At 39.0% G+C, this 20,762-nt stretch overlaps 1 protein-coding gene across 1 annotated transcript in view; it reads left to right on the plus strand.

The window, feature by feature from the left end:
• The window catches only part of LOC100702449 (protein phosphatase 1H), a 35,907-nt gene extending 16,243 nt beyond the window's left edge, over positions 1 to 19,664 (plus strand). Inside the window, exons 4-10 of the mRNA XM_003445067.5 lie at positions 2,425 to 2,537; positions 2,639 to 2,723; positions 4,447 to 4,565; positions 9,259 to 9,322; positions 11,504 to 11,611; positions 14,943 to 15,094; positions 15,460 to 19,664. Coding sequence (XP_003445115.1) covers positions 2,425 to 2,537; positions 2,639 to 2,723; positions 4,447 to 4,565; positions 9,259 to 9,322; positions 11,504 to 11,611; positions 14,943 to 15,094; positions 15,460 to 15,607 — 789 coding nt within the window. The 3' untranslated portion in view covers positions 15,608 to 19,664. The remainder of the gene's footprint in view (positions 1 to 2,424; positions 2,538 to 2,638; positions 2,724 to 4,446; positions 4,566 to 9,258; positions 9,323 to 11,503; positions 11,612 to 14,942; positions 15,095 to 15,459) is intronic.
• The last annotated feature ends 1,098 nt before the right edge of the window (positions 19,665 to 20,762 follow it).

The raw sequence follows: 20,762 nt of genomic DNA on the forward strand, positions 1-20,762 counted from the left end.
GTGTGCACAAAGTAAACATTTACAGGGATGCCAAGCAGATATGCACATGTAGTTGATAAAGGCGCCAGCGCAAGCTAAACAAAATAAAAGCTTTACATACGGCACGCAAACTCGCCAACATACACACTTTGAAAAGATTCCCACAAATATTTTCTTTGACCATAACCTTTAGCGTCTCTGTTTATTCCTTATTTAAGCAAACTGGGAAGTGATGGTTTTTAGCAAAACAACACATACGTCCACACACATTAATCATATTAATGTCTTGTTCAAACAGCTGCATTCCATAAAAATTCTGTAAATATTTAGCACTTTAATTAAAGGCATGCAGCTACATTTATGAAAGAGCCTGTGGCAACATCAAACTTATTTCTTATATAGATGTTATCTAAAAGAGATACTTTCATCCACTTCCAGTCGTGTGTTTCCTTCAGTTTTTTTTTTCTTTTAATTGTACGTTTCTTTTAAATTGGTTGGTAAGATCTTTTATGAGGCAAGGATTATGCAGTGTTGCCACTAGATGGCAATGGAAAGCAACCCAAACAGCTCAGGCTGGACTAAGCTTAGACGATACTCTTCCTCTTGTGAAAAGAAGCACTTTTGCACCTGATTTGACATCCTTTGTAGAGGATTATCACTGCATCGGTTAAAGCCGTGGCCTCTACTGAGTTAAAAAAAAAAAATAATCAAAAATTCCATCTGAAGCCCGCAAGGGGGCTGCTGCTCCTCATGAAGCTCTTTCTGTAGCTTTTCTGTACACAACTGTAAGTCTGGGAGCATTCATCCATGTTTTAGGGCATGTTGGGTTTAACTCACTATATTTTCATTATTGCTCAATTGCTGATCTGATGTGAGAGTTTCTGGGTTGGGAGAAACGTGAGCAAATATTCAGATAAATATGTGCACATGTTTGTTTAAGGCAAACATGTGCACATATTTATGAGATGTACACCTTGTACATCTCATAACCCGGTGAGCATCAGTCAACATGAGAGCGTTGGTTCACAAAAGGGGGGACGTGCATTAAATTATCATCAATATTATTATCCCCCTGGAAAAACTGAGCTTTTTATTGAGTCATATCACAAACCAGCTCTGTGCAATGATGTGCTTCTGTGATGCTCAGAGCTTCATAAAATCAAGTTCCAAATGAGGGTTGTCATCCAATTTATGCCCAAAACAAAAGAAATCAGTTCTTTTTGTGATAAAGAATTGTTGATCTTCACAAAGCATGGATAAAAAAAGTTATCACAACATGTCTAGGTGTTTGGAACTGGGGTGAGAAGTATCATCAAGAAATTCGAACAGAGCCACAGAACAAGGCTGGCAGAGGTAGGCAGTGAAAGATTGCAAAGACTCGGGAAAGAAAACTAGTGAGAAATGTGTCTAAAGACTCCAGAACAACTGCAAAGACACTAGAGACACGAGAGAATGACAAGTCAGGAATTGTGATGTCAAGGAAGACAATCCCTAGAACCTCGCACAGGGAATGGACTATGAGTCTGTAGACCAAGAAAAAGTCCACTTCTGCAGAAGAGACGCCTTCAAACCAGACTAGTATCCTAAGGACAACCTCGAGAATGATTAGGTATACTAAAAGTCCATCAAGACACATCTTGTCAGTGTGTCTTTAGTTGGGAATCTAATCAAGGTGGGAGGAATCATGAAGAACGGACATGTGAAGATTCTCCTGATGATGCTCTATTTGTGTTTTATTGTGTTCCATTGTTGGTGTATTTTATCTAGCTTGAGTTGGTGTAAAACAAGCCAGCATTTTTTTTTCTGCACCTTTTTTTTTGTGCAAATTTCATCCATCCATCCATCCATCCATCCATCCATCCATACCTTAAAAATACTCTACAGTCTGTGTGTGGTGCATTTCCAGCAACGTTTTATGATTGTGCATTGAAATAAACTAACAAAATGAATCTCTTTAAAACAGTAAAAGACTCAAAAAGGAGTAGTGTACATTAAACAGCCATTGCTGCTCTGACCTGATTATTACAAGTCCACTTGCAAGCCATCTAATGTATCGTTATCTTCATGATTTGCTCACAACAAGCACTCGTTTACTGACACAACATCGACTTGAGGTGCAGGTTAAACCAATCGATTGTCTCATTCAATGCCCACACTTTGTTCGCCTTTCTGAGATGTTGATGAGGTTTCCTCTTGCTCGCCATTTGCTTCTGTATTTCTCTCTCTTGTGGCTCTTGTGTTTGTGAATAAAGTGTGTCTGTGTAGTGTATGTAAACTCTCCTTCTGCCCACGTAAGAACCAAGCCATGCGAGAGCTTAACTTGTTTGGCGTTTCCTAAATCTTTGTCACGTCGGCGGTTGTGGGAGTGTTTTCGAAGTTCTTACCGATTGTCTTCTTGCACGATGTTCCTTTAAAGTCTCCGTCTCTTGTCCTTACCTCTGCCAGGACGCCCAGATCGAGAGGGAGAAGCAGGTTTTTAACATCACAGGAGGATGCACGGCTCTCACTGTGGTTTACCTCCTAGGAAAGCTTTTTGTTGGGAACGCAGGTGACAGCAGGTACCCGTGCTTGTGTTTTGCCCTTGAAGTTTGGAAAAAAAACACATTTTTTGAATAACTGATAATGTTTTCCAACACTTTTTGTGTCTTTGTGTGCGCAGGGCTATCATTATTAGAAACAATGAGATCATTCCCATGTCGACAGAGTTCACACCAGAGTCAGAACGACAGCGACTCCAGTTCCTGGTAAGAATACTCTCCGCCTCTCACTTTTCCTAAGAAACACAACGAGTTTTTATATCACTTCTTTGGAAGCGCAGTGGTGCTTAACATTCACTCATATTTGTATAATGAAATCTGAAGATTGATGAACGCACAGTTGGATCTATAATTTGTTAGACCGAGGTTTTGTAATTCTGCCTCTGTACACCAGCACAGGATTTTAAATCAGTCAAGATGTGAGTCAAGTGCAGATTTCCAGCTTTAATTCAACAAGTCAACTGCCTGAAGTCAACAACTTCACGTCACCACATGTTGTTTCCTCCCCTGAGATGCTCTGCTAGGCCTTCAGCTGCTGCTTGTTTGTGGCTCTTTCTGTCTTCACTTTTGTGTTAATAACTTAAAAGCTTGCTTTATTGGGTTGAACGAGCAGAGAGTGTGGCCCTGTGCACTTCAGAATTCATCCTGCTGCTTCTGTCATACATGCCCACGCCATAACATGTCTGACAGATGATGTGAGGCACTTCAGATCGTCAGCTCTTCCTTTTCTTCTCCATACTACAGGTTCATCTTGGTTTCATTTATCCAAAGATTCTTTTTCATAATTGTTCTTTTGGATGTTCTCTGCCAAAGTCTAACAGTATACCTGTTGAGAGTAACCAGTAGTTTGCACCTTGTTGTAAACCCTCTGTATTTGCATTCATGAAGGCGTCTCTTGATTGTAGACCTCGACAAAGCTACACCTCTCTTATGACTTCGTTAATTATTGTGACATTGTTCTTCTTAACCATGTAAATAATTCTGTCATCATCCATTTTATTTGACTTCTGTGCTGTTGCTGTGCTGGCAGCGTTTTCTTTCTTTATAAGAATGAACCAGATTGTTGATTTATCCCCTAAAGATTTGGCAAATTATGGACCCCACTGTACATGCAGTGAGGTCCACAAAATGTATACAAAATATAAATTTTTTTTCCAATTTTTATCATAAATATGACCCATAACATAATCAATAAAGATAACTTAACAAATTAGATATAAATATTTGACTTGGTAATTTTTGTGGAATGAAGTAATCCTATTTAGCTAACTTAAACTGAGGTAAACTTAACATTAATTTATACGTTATGTCAATCCTATGTTCAAGCCTATTCGCTTCAACTGTGTACAAATAACTTGGGATCCGAAGGAAGTTTTTTATAGCTACATTTCTTTATATTTTTTCATAAATATATAAAGTGTTATAGTTTCATATATAACAAGGCTAAAGTTATAAGTAATGAGTTCAAGCTGCTCTAAATGTTTGGTTTCAAGCGGGGGGGGTTTCAGCTGTTGGCTGTGGATATTATTAACATGGCCATCTGAGGTGTGTTTAAATCTTCTGTTGATGAGGGGCAACCAATCAGAAGAAAGTTTGCTTAAAGGTGAGTGACTTAGAACTGGGATTATTTTGATTTATGAGTCTTTCAAAGGTAGTCCAGGTAGTAGAGTCCTTGAATAAAAAATATGGAGCTGGTAATGGTCATATTAGAGCAAATTTGGGTGTAAATGACACTGATGTCATCGCACAGTTTGTGTGTCAGAACACTGAGAAGATTCTCTTCCAGGTTCTGGCCCGCAGTTCTTTAATAATTAAATTTCAAATAGTGTTTGTTGCAATACTTAAAATTGGGCAAAAAACCTACAGTGATGGAGAAGGATGCTCCGCACATCTGCCACATAATGACTCGAAATTACTGTCTGTCCTCCAGGGTTTCATGCAGCCTCACCTGTTAGGAAATGAGTTCACGCACCTGGAGTTCCCCCGGAGAGTTCAGAGGAAGGAGGTGGGCAAGAGGATGCTCTACAGAGACTTCACCATGAACGGATGGTGCGTTTTCCCCATTTAACATTTCACACACGGGTGTCGTGAAGCACTTAACGACAGCAGACTCCCACATCCCTAAAGCAGGCTGCGTTACCATGTAAGATGCCATTCAATTTATAACGTGGAATGAAAACTGCTAATGTTCAGGGTCTCGCAGACCTCAACCCTCTCCTGCTGCATTCTTATTAGATGGAGTTAGGATGGGAAAAAAGTCTCTGCTCCTGCCTCTTTTACTCTTGCTCATAATATGGCATCCGGTGGGAGCTGAGGAGACCAGCAGAGAGCTAATGAGGGAGAAGCCTAACCTGATTCGATATAATGATACAGCAGAGATGGTCCTGTATGTGCGTTGTTATGTGGGTTAGCAAGGCACCATGCTGTTTGACTGTGGCTGCAGTGGAAGCCAGTAATGAGGTGTGCTTTTACTGACACATTCACTCCCTCTCCCCGACACATTGGCACATACAGTACTGTTCCTATTGTGCTGTGTGATGTATATTTCACTGTGACACTGCCCCTCGAAAGCAGAGATGTGCCAGCCAGGATGTAGCGCCGACTTTTTCTTCACATTGGAGAAACTAATCTGTTTGGAGTCATTTGTTGTATTTGTCCATATTTCAGTAGAAGGAGGTAACATGTGAACATTTCTGGAACTGGTGCAGATTTAATAGACACGTTTTGTTGCAGATTCCAAACTACAATGGACAAGCGTCATGGTGTGATTGGTATTGGTTTGGGGCATAGACTGTATATTAAAAATGGACTTAGCCACAGTGATGATGCTTATTGCTTGTGCACTGCCATCTTGAAGCTTTTTTGGGGGCATTCTGCCAGTCATCTCATGTTTACCTGATGTTCAGCAGCTGCTACTAACCTAGCTAGTGTATGATAGGTTTATTAGAGGCTTTTTGCTGAAGATGATTGTTTAATGTGGCTTTTAATGGTATTGATGAAAGTGTTTTTGGTCAACCAGAACATTGTAGTTAAAAGCGGTAAAACCCAACGGTCTGAAAGATGGTGAAAAGAGGGGATCAGCAGACTGAAGCAATATTTCTGTATGGATTCATCACTACTAGTGGACAGTTTTGAAATTACACTATTCATCTAATCTAGAAATATAAAGAAATCATGGCATGTTTTGTATGAGTAACCTTTCTTTAAGTAAGAATTCTCAAATATTAACTGGTCTGTAGACAAAAATAACACCTCTTCTGTCCACACAAGATGATAAACTAACTGCAGTGGAAAAAAGAAAATCCAGGTATCTGGAAAACTGTAGGTAACATTTGGCCTTTACACCCATTGTGATGTTTGCAGAAATCTGAACAGAATATCAGCACAAACAAAAACCGTGTTAAAGTGGCCCACATTGAAATTTTGAGGCAATGCAAACTTCAATGAAATAAAGCAACCGTTATAAAGAAGACCGGGCCGAAATGTATCCACAACGACGTGAGAGAGAGGAAGGCTTACAAGTTATTGCTAATAAGAGTTTCTCTACAAGTTATTGAATCATGGGGTGTACGTAGTTTTTCACAGGACTGCATATCTCAGGTTTCTGTTAGGGTCATTTCACCATAATTTGCTGATAGTCGCAAATTGAGTCAGCTGGAGAATAAAGCTGAAGTAGCTTATGGCTTGTTCACTCCAAGCAGTGAATTTTCAGTACTGAAAATGAGAATTGTCATTCAGAAGTTCCCTCACTTTCATGGTAAAATGGTGGGAGAGTGGTTAGCACTGTTGCTTCACAGCAAGAAGGTCCTGAGTTCAATTCCACCATCAGACCGGGGTCTTTCTGTGTGGAGTTTGCGTGAGTTCTCCCCGGGTACTCCGGCTTCCTCCCACAGTCCAAAGACATGCACTTTGTGGGGATAGGTTAATTGAAAAATCGAAATTGCCCGTGGGAGTGAATGTGAGTGTGAATGGTTGTCTGTCCCGTGTGTTAGCCCTTTGACAGACTGGCGACCTGTCCAGGGTGTACCCCGCCTCTCACCCTATGACAGCTGGGCTCCAGCTGTCATAGGGGTGTAAAGGCTCCAGCGCTCCCCGTGACGTAAGCGTAAGCAAATGGATGTCCGTGTTAAGTTTGACATGCACAGGCAGGAGGGCCGCTGATGGATGAAGACGATGTAGAGGTAGAGATGATGCTGGCAAGGAAGAGAGCCTTGCCTGTGGGTCGGGTAAAGTACATCACTCACTCACTTGAGACAGATGGGCAGAAAGAGACATGGACTGACAGACAGAGCAAACCCTACTCAGATAATAAAGCTGTTTGAAGTTGTTGATATTCTCCACTGACTGGTGACGCCAAACCTAATCTAGCCAGTTTAAGTACATCAGCGTCAGCCAGGGAGTCTTTCAGTCTGACATCAAAGCTCCGTTTCTAAGTTCGTTTTTCAGATCTCTCTCCCCACCCACTTTTGTGCACTTCTGAACTTATTTTTGTTGCTTGCTTGCAGATCCTGAGATTCCCTCCCTCTGGCTTTCTTGCTAAAATTTTCAGCTTAGAAAACTCTTTTTATTATGCCCTAGAGAGTCATTCTGGCATTGACATGCAAGCAATATCAAAAGCCTAAAAGTGTGTGATTCACTTTGTTGCTAACCTGTGTGTTCGTCCTTAGACACAACAAGTTATTACTACAGTAAGAAATGGGACAATCATAAATTAACATTTGATTAGAGACAAAAGTAAAATATAGAATTTCCAAAATTATTGTTTGTGTGTAGTTAAAGTTATCTTGATATCTGGCTACTAGTTATTTGAGGGGTTGGGAGTTGAATAGATAAAGTCATTTATCAGGTAAGAAGTAGCATTGATGATTCTTTCAAATTTTTGTCTATCAGGTGCTTTGGTTTTATAAAAGTGCAACAGTAAATAGCAGTACCTCTTAAACTACCACCCGGAGGCAACAGGACAATCTATAAATACAACACTGAAATACTGGTTTGTGGCTAAAATGTTAGCTGTCACTGCTGTAGCAGAAATTGGCTTCCAATTTCCATTTGGGTTTCTGTCAGTCCACCCAACTTATGTTTGTCAAAAATTCTTTCTCCTTTTTGCTCAGCTGTTGGTCTTCACCAGCTGTAAAAAGAAACCTGTGGCTCTATTGCTGCTCATTAATCAGTTCTACTACAGATACTATAGATATTTGGTTATTTTAAAAAAAAATTAAATAAAAAAAAATCTGATATCAGCTGTTTTTGCTTTTGTTTTGTTTTTGTTTCAGACATACGAAATATAAAAGCAAAGGGAAGTTCCAGAGTGCCCTCTAGTGGACAAACCACGCAACTGTAACACTCATAACATGGATGAATGGTTTTTGTTTTTGTGTTGTAGAAAAGTCAGCACCACTTATTCAGATTTAAGTGAGTGTATGTTTTTTAAAGTCATCAAAGATGCTTGCTGTAAAATCATTGGAAAACAACAGATCAAAGAAATCATTAAAAGCTTAAAATTACCATGACATTCATGCACATGATACGCGTATGTAAACTTATGACCACAACTGCAGACTCTGGAATGCTCGTTTGAGTGCATATGTTACAATAAGCTTTATGACATTGTACTATCACCATTCCCTACCAGCACTGCCACCCACTTACAGTGCCCTCTAAAAGCACATTAACAGCAGGGTGAAAATTTCAAACCGACGTACTCGCGATTACGGATGATCGATGATGCTGATACTCGTCATTACTGGTGATAGATGGCAGCTGCAGCAGGATGAAGTGTTCAAAGTACAGACTGTTTTTTTTTTCTTATTTGTCTGGCTGTGTACAAAGCAGTTCCTCCAGACTCACTGGTCACACCTTTCATCCATAAAAAACACATTGCCCCATAACGCGCTGAAACCAAAGCAACAAATGTCTTGATGTTTATCTGTTAACTTTTTTTGCACATCTGAAACATCAACTTCTGAATTGCTATTTATACATTATAGCAAACTGTATGCACATTTAAGTCGTATATTACAATAAATCTATAGAGGACTAACAGTTTTATGTCAAATTATTGGATGCCCTGTCAAGTGCTTGTATCATGAACCAAAAAGAGTTCCAAAGTATAAGTTGTGCCCATGTGTGGGATGTTGCTTTATTAGCAGCTGGACTCTTTGTTGCACTTTGTATGAAGTAGATCAAACCCAGAATTATCTCATTGCTACCTCTTGTTCTTTTCTGCTGAGGTGCCCAGCCATCACACAAAAATCTGCTTGTATTAGGGGAACATTTTTTGTCATTGAGTTCACCATGAATAGAATTGACATATAAATGGCTTGAGGGGCAATTGTTGAAACTATTGCACATTAAGTGGTGTGATTTATATTTCCTGGATTATATGAGGTTTGACTGGACCACTGTTTGACGTAGAAGTATTTGCGTTACTGTCCCTGTCGTCCATCTGTAACTCAGTATACTGCATGATAGGGAAGAGGCTGTAGAACCTGTTTATTGTGGATCTGCTGTAGAGCAAAATATTCACCATAAGCTACTGAGACACCAAGATGGTATTTAAGATGGGGAAGAAATAAGACCCTTGAGCCCCTCTTTTTTTCCTTTTTGAAAGTACGCGTGCTTTTCGTGTGTCTGTCAAACATAAATAACATATACACGCTTTAAAAAGTGCGCCTATGAAAGAGAAGGGGTGGAAAAGAGAAAAATTCATTGCCTTGATCTGCATTTCTTTTCTCATGCACAGGGCTTACAAGACGATCGAGGATGAGGATCTCAAGTTTCCTCTTATATACGGTGAAGGGAAAAAGGTAAGTGTGTGTGTGTGTGTGTCAGTGCAAGTTTAACTGAGTTTGTGTGTCTTCACCAACCCTTGTGTGGTTTGTACTGTAGAATTCAGAAGTGCAGAGAAAAAAATCACTCGCTCCAAAATTGTCAGTCTGTCTCTCACGCACAGACACACACACACACACACACACACACACACACACACACTACAAGCCTGCCAGCCTCCCAGAAAGTGGGCGAACTCTCTGAAGTGAGTGCGTGTGCGTGTGTCAGTGCGCACCCTCACTTAGAAGAGAGGGGAGACGGTCCATCTATTTCACTCCAGCGGCACCACTATATCTAAGACACACACAGACATTCAGACAGACACACACCACTCGGGAGATGACAGTCGTCTCTCTGAGAAGCGAAGTTAATCCCCGCTGGGATAGCAGGGGAGAGGAGAGAAGGAGAGACTGAAAATACTCCACCAAATAAACTGCAGCGGAGAAAGGGGGGAAAAAAATGCCTTTAAATTCTCAGTCACGTCCGTTTGTTTCATATTTTCAATCAATTCCATTTGATGCAGAGAGAGACGTAACGCGAAGCTCCAGAAAGGAAAGCATCTTCTGACGACCACACGGCGCGCATACACGCGCGCGCACACACACACACACACACACAGTGTTGTCCGTCTGAAGTAGTGAATGGCTGCTGAATTCAAAGAGCGGTCACAACAAAGCGTCGTCACAGGGATGAGAGAGAGGAAGGCAGTTGCACAAGAATGCGATAACTGAAAGACTAGTTTAGTCTGAGTGCACTTTTGACACTGTTGCTTTTGCCGTAAATATCCTTCCACTGTTTGGCGAGCGTGTATTTAACAAATCCATTTTGAAGCTGTTTGTTGTGCCACTGCCTGATAATGTGATCATCGTGCAAAGCAGTAGTTTTACAGAGAAATTCGGCCCCAGATGCTTCATTTTTTTTAGTACATGTTAAAGACTGTGCTCCACAGACGCGCTCTGCTCTATGTTTGCCCATTTCTCCAAAAAAATGAAAGCTTTATCGCACTCGTCTATCACCAGCCTGCCACCCACTTACATCGGCCCCCAAAAAGCACGTTAACAGCAGGGTGAAAATTTCAAACCGACTCGCTCGTCATTACTGATGATTGATGATGCTGATACGCAGCACTGATGATAGATGGCAGCAGCAGGATGAATTCTTAAGGGCACAGATGGATTTTTGTCTGGCTGTGTACAAAGCAAGTACCTCCTGTCTCATTGGCCAGACCTTTCCTCCTTCAGATACACATTGCCCTTTAAGATGCTGCAAACAAAGCAACAAAAAGACTACACAACCAAACAATACAGCTTCATTATTTTTATTCCTGAAAACTTGTGTGAATTTGTTTTATTTGCATCTAAAATATCAGCTATGAATATGTTGGTATATAATAAAAAAAAATGTATGTGGATGTAAATGATGTATTATAAAAGCGCAGACTGTCATTGAGTGTTCCCAGATTCAGTCGCCCAAAATAGTGTTAGCATATGTTTATGTGATTCCTGTCACTCGGTTCAGTAAGGAGACATCATTTTGGGGGTGGGGGTGAACATGATTTATTGAGATACAGAATTTGAATAAAAGTGATTTGGCGATTAGACCCGGATAAACCAGCAGCAGCAGAACAGAGACCCAGCAATGACAGGAATTAGGACAGGACCCCCCATTGTGTGTACACTGGTGGTGGTGAAGATGAAGATGGAGGCTTGGGTTATGGCTCAGAGATGCCGGGGAGAGATGGATGGGGAGGAGGCGGGTTGCACAAATGCGAGTCTCAAAGGCGGAATGACAGAAGAGCACTGAGATTTAAAGGCTGATTGAAAAATGGCTGGATGAGAGTAATGATGTCAGTACTGAGTTCTGACAGCGTGGGAAAGAGGAAGTGATGTAAAAAAACATTGTAGCAGGCAGATGAGTGATTACAGATCTTACTTATTGAACTTATGCATTAACTTTGTTGTGAAGCCATGTTTATGTCATTGTCTGGGAGAAGATACTATCGGCTGCTCTCTCGCCACAATGGGTTGCCGAGGCGGGTAGCTCCGCATGATTGATGTGGAAGTTTTTATGCCGGATCCTCTTCCAAAGAGAACTTGTGTCTCCGGCTGAAATGCTAAATGCTTTAAAAAAAAAAAAGAACTAACCAGTTTGTTTTCCAGGCGCGGGTGTTGGCCACCATCGGTGTGACGCGCGGACTCGGTGACCACGACCTCAAAGTTCATGACTCCAACATCTTTATCAAGCCGTTCCTGTCCTGTTGCCCTGAGGTAAAGTGAAATGCTGACACACTAAGACGTAACACAAAATAAAAACAGAGCATTGCTTTTACCTTTATATTTTGCTCCATTCCTTTTAATTGATCTTTGTAGACAGATAAAGTGTTTGATCTTTTAGAAGCAAAATACAAAGCCTTTCCCTCTAATCATTGTAGCTGTGATGAAGTGCTCGACAGCTCTCAATTTTCCCTGCAACGCTTTGCACGCAGGTAAATTTTGACAGTCTGGGAAAAAAAATTCTGCAAGGGGATAACACGTATTTTCACCAGTGTGTTAATTGTTATCTAGAGCAGGGGTCCCCAATCCCAGTCCACGAGGGCCGGTGTCCCTGCAGTGTGTTCCTTTATTTATTTATTTATTTTTTGAGCAGTGTATTTAACATTTAACACAATTGCTACTTAAAGTTTGAAATGCAGTTTTTAAAAAGTGAAAACATTCAGTAATTCACGTTAAACAGAAAAAAAAACAAAGAAATCAATTTTCAAGCTAAAAAACAATTAAAATAAATAAACAATGAAAGGAACACTTCACACTTGATGATTAAAATGGATCAGTAGAAAAGTAGAAAAGAAATTTCCACCTATAGCCACCCCTGTAACGGTATGTAATTTCATGTGAACTACTGTTGTTCCCATCCTCACTACATCCGTCTGTACATGACTTATCTTCAGTTTCTCTCTCACCGGTTCCTCCTCCTTGCCATCCTTTCAATTTCTTGAACTGTTGAATCTGCTGGCAGAAAATCTCTGAAAGCATATGGCAATGTGTGAATTACCCATCTGTATACATGTCAGGGTAAAATAAAAAAACAATATTTTGACAGTTTTTCTTTTCCATCTTCATCTTGGATTTATGAAGACGGTGCGTCAGCTTTGTAAATTAGCTTTTTACACCTTCTTTCAAACAAGTCTGACATATAGCATGTGGCTTTTGTCCAGGCGGATACTGAAGGAATAAAGAGCATAATCTGCATCCTGCACTGTAATTATATAAACTCTGCCTCCAGTCCTGGCAAAACAGCTGATCAGTGCCAGCCTATATGAACTTGATAGCTGGTAGTCTTTTATGCATACTCTAACAAATGGTCCTGCATGCAGCAACTACAGTTTCTGCAAACCACATTGCACCCTATCTCCTTCATTTAATGCTATTTACAATATTTTAGATGCCACGTCAGTTGTCTTTTGGTTTTCCATGTATGTGCATGAAAAGCTCAGGAGCAGTCATGCCACGAAATATAAGTTAGTGCAGATGGAATAAGTCAGTCAGTTGACTTACCCTACTTCTGCCTCGGTCATATCTGCACTGCAGTCACTAGAGATGGCAATTTTCTGCTTCTCTGTCTGGAAAAAAAAAAGTCCTCTGCTGCTGAAGAACTTGAGCTCACCTGTCTGACTGTCTGGCGCTGGTTTCAAACCGCTTTCATCTCCTGATGCAGTTTGTCTTACAGAGTTTTGCATTTTTCCTCCCCGAGCGCTCTGCTTGATCTTTAATTCATTAATTCCCGGGGTTCATACCAGGTTCACATGGAAGTCTTAACTCCTCTCAGCACTCAGAGCCTCTGTCTGGATCTCTCCCTCTTTCTCTCACAAACGAATCTCTCACCTCTCCACAAAGCCTCTCAGGGGTATCTCGAGATGTTCTCTGTAAAGGAAGAAACGGCATTACATTCATTAAGTCGTAGAATCGTCATTGTGTGTAAAGGGTTGGACAGAAAAGATTTCATCATTTCATCTGTCTTAGTCATAGTAAGCCAGCCTTAATTAAAATTGCAGTTTTGTTTCACTGTTTTGTAATTACATAAATGTGTAAAAGCCAATTAGCAAAACTGGAAAGGGGAAAAAACTACAAGCAAGATTTTCAAAAAGATAATAATAGAATCTCTTATTTATTAATGGATGTGTAGTGTATTATTTTGAATTACAGGGCAGATGGAAATTAATGGTTTACTCTGACTCATTTCGTGGGGGGTTTTTTCTGCTTTTTTTTTTCCTGCTGATGAATACATAAATGATTCTAGAAAATAGTTGAATATTTTCTGCACTTTAAAGCCGTAGTGATGAGATCCAGCAGTGCAGATTCTTCCTCTATTCTTTTTTATGCTTTTCATGTCAATTTGAAATGAGTAGTGAATAAGGCAGGAGGGTGAAGCAATCCTGTGTTTCAGCAGTGAACACAAGAGCAAAGTAACAACAAAGGTTGATGTGTGCAGTCAGACCAGGCAGTCGATTCAAACAGGGTGGTGGTGAGGTACTGAGTACTATAAGTTTCTATATAATAAGGCATCTATATATTGCTATTAGCAAAGCCCCAAATTGCTTCACAAAAAGAAAAAATGCAAACAAAAGAACTACTTTTTTATTATTATTATTTTAAAAAAAGGACAATGAGAAACCACAGCTAAATATTTTAAAAGAATCTACCTAAGATGTTGCCAGATGATGCAAGTCTGGTCACTTGATCTCATGAGCTGACAGCTATGGATATCGACCATTCAAGCATCAAAGAGAGCACCCGTGTAACATGAAGGGGTCATGGGTCTTATGGTACGGGGCTATTTAATGCTAACTGATGAGCAGAGTTTTAAAATAATGTGAAAAATAATACTTGGCCAGTGTGATTTTAGACGTAGCAGAGTAATATGCTCCGAGGAGCAGGACATATTACTCTATACAGTCTGTATAGCTAGCTGTAGCTAACAGTCATCAAAGCGGGAACAAATAATTTCCTGTATGACCTAATGTACATCAATGGATGATAGAAACAATGTCATTTTGGATTGTATTAAAATCAATTTATTTATTATAAAAGCATCAGAACACTTAAAATTACTTGATGGATTTGGTCATAAACCAACTTCACTAGTGAGCTGGCAACATCAGACTTTTCTTCCATGCTTTAGGACTGAAAGTATAAAGACATTCTTGGGGTCACTGGGCTAAAAAGAAAAGTATAACTTAAGATAATATAGGTTAGAAAAGTCCAGCTGAGAAAACGCAAACTGCAATTAACAATGGACCAAGGATTGAGCCTTGAGGAACACCGCAACTAAAATCGATAGCAGTGCAATGTTGCCATACGAACACTGAATTTGAAATGTATGAATGTGAAAGATCTAGAGCACTTCCCTTAGAACCAACCTCCTTTTTTTGCAGCGCAGAAGAATGGAATGATTGCATAAAAGCTATTAAGAGTAGGTCATTTGATACCCTCAGTAGAGCTTTCTCTTTGCTATAATGAGCTTTAAAAAACATCAGTATTACTAGTGATAAAAGGGATTGGTTGAGTTAAACGGATGACCCTCTTGTTGTTTGTTATGCAGGTGAAGGTGTATAACCTGACACATTATGAACACGGAGCTGATGATGTGCTCGTGATGGGAACTGATGGCCTCTGGGATGTCCTTTCCAACCAGGAGGTGGCTGAAGCTGTCACCGCCTTTCTAGCTAACTGCGACCCTGACGACTTGCACAGGTTGGAACTTTCCTTTGTTTTATTTCCTTTGTCTAGTCATTTCATTTTTGCTACATAAATAAATAGGAATTTTGTAAATTGTGCCTCTGTGTTGTGTATTTTATTCAGAATTACATCTTTGTTTTCAGCATCATGCGCTGTTAGACTATAGAGTTTGGCACATCAGTGCAGAAAGGCTCAAATATCCTGTTGCTACATAAGATCCACAGATGTCAAACTGGAAGACAACAAAAGTTTCAAATATTGAAATCACAATAGAGCTCTGGCAACTTCTGTGTTTCAAGAGAGTGCAATTAAATTAAATGAGCTATAGTGTATCACAATATTAAAGCAAGGGCTTCATTGCTGTGCCTTCTATTGGCCAGGTATACAATGGCAGCACAGGATTTGGTGATGCGAGCACGAGGTATTCTGAGAGACAGAGGCTGGAGGATCACCAATGAACGTCTGGGCTCCGGAGACGACATCTCAGTCTTCATCATACCTCTCATGTACGGCAACCGCCAGCCCTGAGGAGCATTCCAGCGATGCTATGGTTCAGTGATGAGAAGGGCCTGTAGACTCAGCAGGATTGATTAGTCCTGAACTCAGAGTCCCCTTTTAGTTTTCTTATTTATTTGCTTCCTTAGAAGAAGGTGGAACATTAATTTGTTGGTGCTTCATTTCTCTACGGGAGTTCAGGATTGATCGGCTCAGGGGAACTACAGTCAGCATCGCCATGTTAGTTTATTAAGACTCCACAGTCATGAAAGCTTAAACCGTAGATAATTTTAAGTCACTAAATCATGTCATGAATAAACAATGTCAAGAAATAACTTGCCTGGCAAAACTCAAATAAGCAAATGCTTTTCCGAAGTGAAGAAGAGCTTTCTCGCTCTTTCCCTCCCTCCTCTTACCTCTTGTGCTATACAATTCTGGGCTCCTCCTCCTACTATTCCCCTCTCTTTAGTTGATCCTTCCTTCTCTTGTAGGCTATTGTATATTTAACTTGTTTATATATATATTTAAAAAAAAAGAATACCTCCTTTGTCTTGTGAAAATGGACCACGCTGACATGTCAGCTGCATTTTCCGTTTTGCCACAGTGTGGCTTTAAAGGACTCACTTGCTGAAGAACTGTTTCAAGTTTGCCGAAGAAATTAAAGAAGTGTTGATATGGGCACAGAACAAGAGGTTTTCACATTTCCAAAAAAGTCATTAGAGGATCTTAGCCTTTATCGATCGAGAGTTGAGACAGAAGGTCTGATGTGGTTTATGAACAAACACATCTGCACAGCAAAAAATAAAAAGTTCACTGTGACAAGTCATTTAATCCAGTAACAAGTCGCCATGTTTTACTAAATGTTTTATTAAATGATTTTCTTTTAGATATATTCTTAGATATTTAGACTTTTGTTATTTTGTTTCTCCTCTCTAGCCATTAAATATGAAGCTAAAAATCATAGTTCAGCTTAACGAAGGATAAGAAATACTTTGGGTGGGGACCAAAATGCAACCAAACTTATTGTGACCGTATGTAATAAGTTAATGATCTTCTTACCTTTAAAATTGTTGCTTTGAGGATGGGGACAACATCTGTGACCACTAGCAATCAGCCATTTTCTTGACTTTGAATCATCAAGATATTGATGAACCGCCAATGAGAAGGATTCAGTCTGCCATCAGATTGAATTGGTGCAAGTTGGGAATTATGTGTGCAGTCTTTGATAAAACCTGTTGGAAATTTGTTGCTGTCAACATGCAACATATACATGAACTACTTGCATTGAGAAATTCCTCCATAAATAGCGGCGCAGTTGCTGCAGGACAGCGATGTAACTGCAAAATAACATAGCAGGTTTACCTCTATCTTACTTGCCTCCGAGTGGTCAATTGGTTGCCGCCACTTCTTGCAATTACCAGGCTACTATCCATCTTTTTTTTCTCTCCTAGTCGCAGTGAGGTTGCCGTCCTATTTTTACTCTAGCGTGGCTAAACCATAAGTCGTAAGTGGTTTCTATCTACTGATTTGGAAAATAAACATTTTTTAATATAATTTAAAAACCTTAAATTTTTAAATTTGGGATTTGGTTTGATTTCTCTTAAGGTTATAAATAACTGGTTTAACATGAGATTAAATGACTTGTACACTGGTGCATTTGCACTTTAGGCCAACCCATATAACTCACTGAAGACCCATGGTACGATGAAGAAGCAAATATTCCCTGCAGCAGGGACGATTGAATATAATTCATAACTGTAGTTTTAAAAAGAAAAATCATGAAGTACAATCAAGGTTGAATCTGAAAGCTTTTGTTTTGTTTTGGGGTTTTTTGCATGTGTCTTGCTTTAGATGCTTCATCAAAATACAGATGATGTTGCCTTCAGGGGGACGGGTTTGGGTAAAATGTGTTACCGTGAGTGGATGTAGTGGACTGTGTGTCAGTGCATGCAGTAGCATAATGTAGGCCTGGGATTATGAGCAATGGTGCGATGGTTTGAATTACTGTTTGATTTATATAGACTAAATGGGAACTGGTGATAATGTTATTTGTTAATGTGCAACAATCATGCATATATTATTGATTATATATTATTCCAGACATTTGGCATAAGACCCAAAGGATGAGAACAGCCACGAAGAAAGGGAACAAAATGAAACAATACCAATGGCTATATAGGAAACCAAATCATTTTTTCTTTTATCCATATTTCTTTCTTGTTTTTTAGTTTTAGTTTTAGGAAGTAGCAGAAGAAATGAAGTAGTTTGTGATTTAGAAACTTTAAAGTTATCTCAAAATTTTAGGTTTTTAATCTCAAAATTTTTATTTGTATGTAGAAAATTGAAATTTTGAGATACCTAACTTGAAATTTAGAATAATTTTGATGAAATTTTGACAAACTAACCTAAAATTTTGACTTGCATATAGGGGGAAAAAGTGGTGGAAAAACTGACTTATGTTTCACTCCAAGCTGTTGAGGCGAACAAACAAATGTGTTTTAGAAGACTTTGAAAAATTAAACATAATCTTAAATAAATAATTTATCTTCACCGTAATTGATGTGTGCGGTTTTGGAATTAAACCGGTGTATTTAAAAGTTGACTGCAAAGCTGGAAAATGTAATAAGAGGGTGACAAGTATAAAGAAGTCATTTGTTAATAAGTAATGTCCTGAATGATGTTAGATAATTGAGCTGGATGAGAAGAATATTGGTTATTCCTGTGTGTATGGTGCATATGAAACTACAGCTAGCAGCTATCTAGCTTTATTTAGCACTGAGACTAGAAAATCAAATGCTGCTGATCTTTACTGATACTATATTTTATTATTTTGATCTGTAAAAAAGTCAGAGTATAAAAATTCCAGTTTTGCTTCTTTCTTTTTTTTAACATATTAAAAGTTGAGATCTGTCTTTACACGTCAATTTCTGGCCTAGCTGTTTCTATGCTACACTAAGCTAAGTTAAGCTAATAGTCTCCTAGCTGTATCTTTAAGATTTTCTCGTGGGAACTGGGTGTGGTATTGAAACATCGCACTTCATTCTTCCTCAGACTACATACATGCAAATTACTCAAAATTATTTTATGTCACCATACATGTACGCATGCTATTTGTCATGCTATCTTGCACAGTGTTTGCAGCTGATGACAATTATCTACCTTTTCCACCAAGAAGCAGTCATTGATGTTTACCTGAACTTTGCATGGTGCATTTTCCCCTCTTATACATTCCATTAATGAAATATTTCAATGTTAAATTATGTATTGGAATATTTTCCTTTGGTTAGGTGTTTAGCATTTGTTAATTAATGAAAAACCTTTCTAATCAGTGGTTATTTTCCTTCATACTTTACTTTTCGACTTAAATGTTTTTGATGCTACCAGATCTTCAGCATCTGATGTGTGCATCAGTATGTGTTTTGAATGTTCATCCTTCTACCTGTGCTCTATGCTCTTTATTATTGTCATTAAGCCTTTTTCTCTTAAACGAATGTGGAAACATGAGTATATATTTTATTTTTCTCATCCTATTGTACCACCCAACTACTGCACATCAACTCAGGTTCAACTGTCATGTGTCGATAACGACCTGTTGAGAGTGGTTTTCTAAAGACAGGGAGTGCTCTGTGATGGTCTTGGTTCCACTGCATTTGTAAATATGTGGGAGTGCATTGGTGTGTACAGGAAGCTCTTAGACTTGATCAGCTTAGTCCCTTCAGCCAACTGTAGGTCTCGCTTTCTGAACTTGCTGTATTGTGAACCTTGTCATTGCTGTTGTTTTTTTTCTACCTAACACTACTAATGGTTATAGAAAGATGCAAAGAGCTGATTTCTTTTTTCTGTAGCAAAGAGGAATTTTGAAGCCCAGTGGGAAACTGTTCTAAGTGACCATTGTGCTACCCTCAAACTCTGTTTGTGAATGTGAACTGCACATTTTATATAACGTGAAAATAACTTATGAGGTCAAAAAGAAATATTTTTAATGTTTCCTTGTGCAACTCTTGGACTTTTGGGGGGGAGTGATGTTTACCTGCAGTGTTTCTTTTCCAGAAATAAAAAAAAGAGACAAATGTTGAAGATCAATCTAAAATTGTTGTTTGTCTTACTAAAAAAAAAAGAAAGAAAGAAGAAGAGTCAAATGGAGCTGTGCTCAACATTCATGTGAATAGAATCGATAGTTTTTCCAAACCTTTGCACTCTCAGTTCAAATCAATCTCAACGAGCAAGAAACAAAAGAGAGTCCAGAGGAGCTAATCAGTGTTGTTGCTGTTTATATTCCCTTGGTTCTGCTTGTGGCAGACCAGAAACTAACAAACACGGTCAACTGGACACTCAAGGACTAGTTGGGCTCTGAGAGCAGACAGCAGAGGAACTACAGACTACTCACTGAATGTCAAACATTTTGCTGGAAACGCTAAACAAGCTGAGGCATTTTTGTTTTATTTATTTATTTTTACAGCGAACCGTAAGTGCAATGATTGTGCACAATCATTCAGACACAATTCATAATGTTGATGAGGTAAATGTGGGTAAAGGCCATTAGAACAAACTGATTTCCTGTGTGACCACAAAGGAAATGTGGGGAAAAATGGATGAATGACCTCACTATTCATATACTAGTAAGTGCTTTATTTAATACTGTCACGATTGGCCATGTTTGATGACTGCCTATGTGAAAAAAGTGAAAACGAAAACCGTTGCTATTCTCTACAAAACATATATACGCTTTATTCTTCTCTGTTGCTTCCATATAAGTCATATATGGAAGCAACAGCTGCTTGTCGAATGATCTTGTGTTAAAAGCTTTGGCATAATAAGCATGTGCTTCAGGCAGTACCTTTTTGATTAGCCTCGTGCTTTCTTGCTTTGTGATAAATCTTTCTACTGTATTCATTGAGAGATTAAATGCTACTCAAAAAATAAACAAGAAAAAATGCACACGCTTAATAAGTAGGTTATAAAAATACTGAGGTGGGGAAATTAAAATGTTCATCTTCACTGTAAAATAAATAAAGAACCCATTAGAATAGAGTATTATACAATGTACTGCTTTAAAATAAACATTTTTTATATTTGCCATATTATGAAAAACACAGCTTTTTTCATGCAATCAACATGAAACCCTGCTATTTATCAATAGTTCAGGCCGCTGGTGGTGGAATGGTGTGGGGAATATTTTCTTGGCACA

This window comes from Oreochromis niloticus, linkage group LG17, assembly GCF_001858045.2.
Source record: "Oreochromis niloticus isolate F11D_XX linkage group LG17, O_niloticus_UMD_NMBU, whole genome shotgun sequence".
Classification (NCBI taxonomy): Eukaryota; Metazoa; Chordata; class Actinopteri; order Cichliformes; family Cichlidae; genus Oreochromis; species Oreochromis niloticus.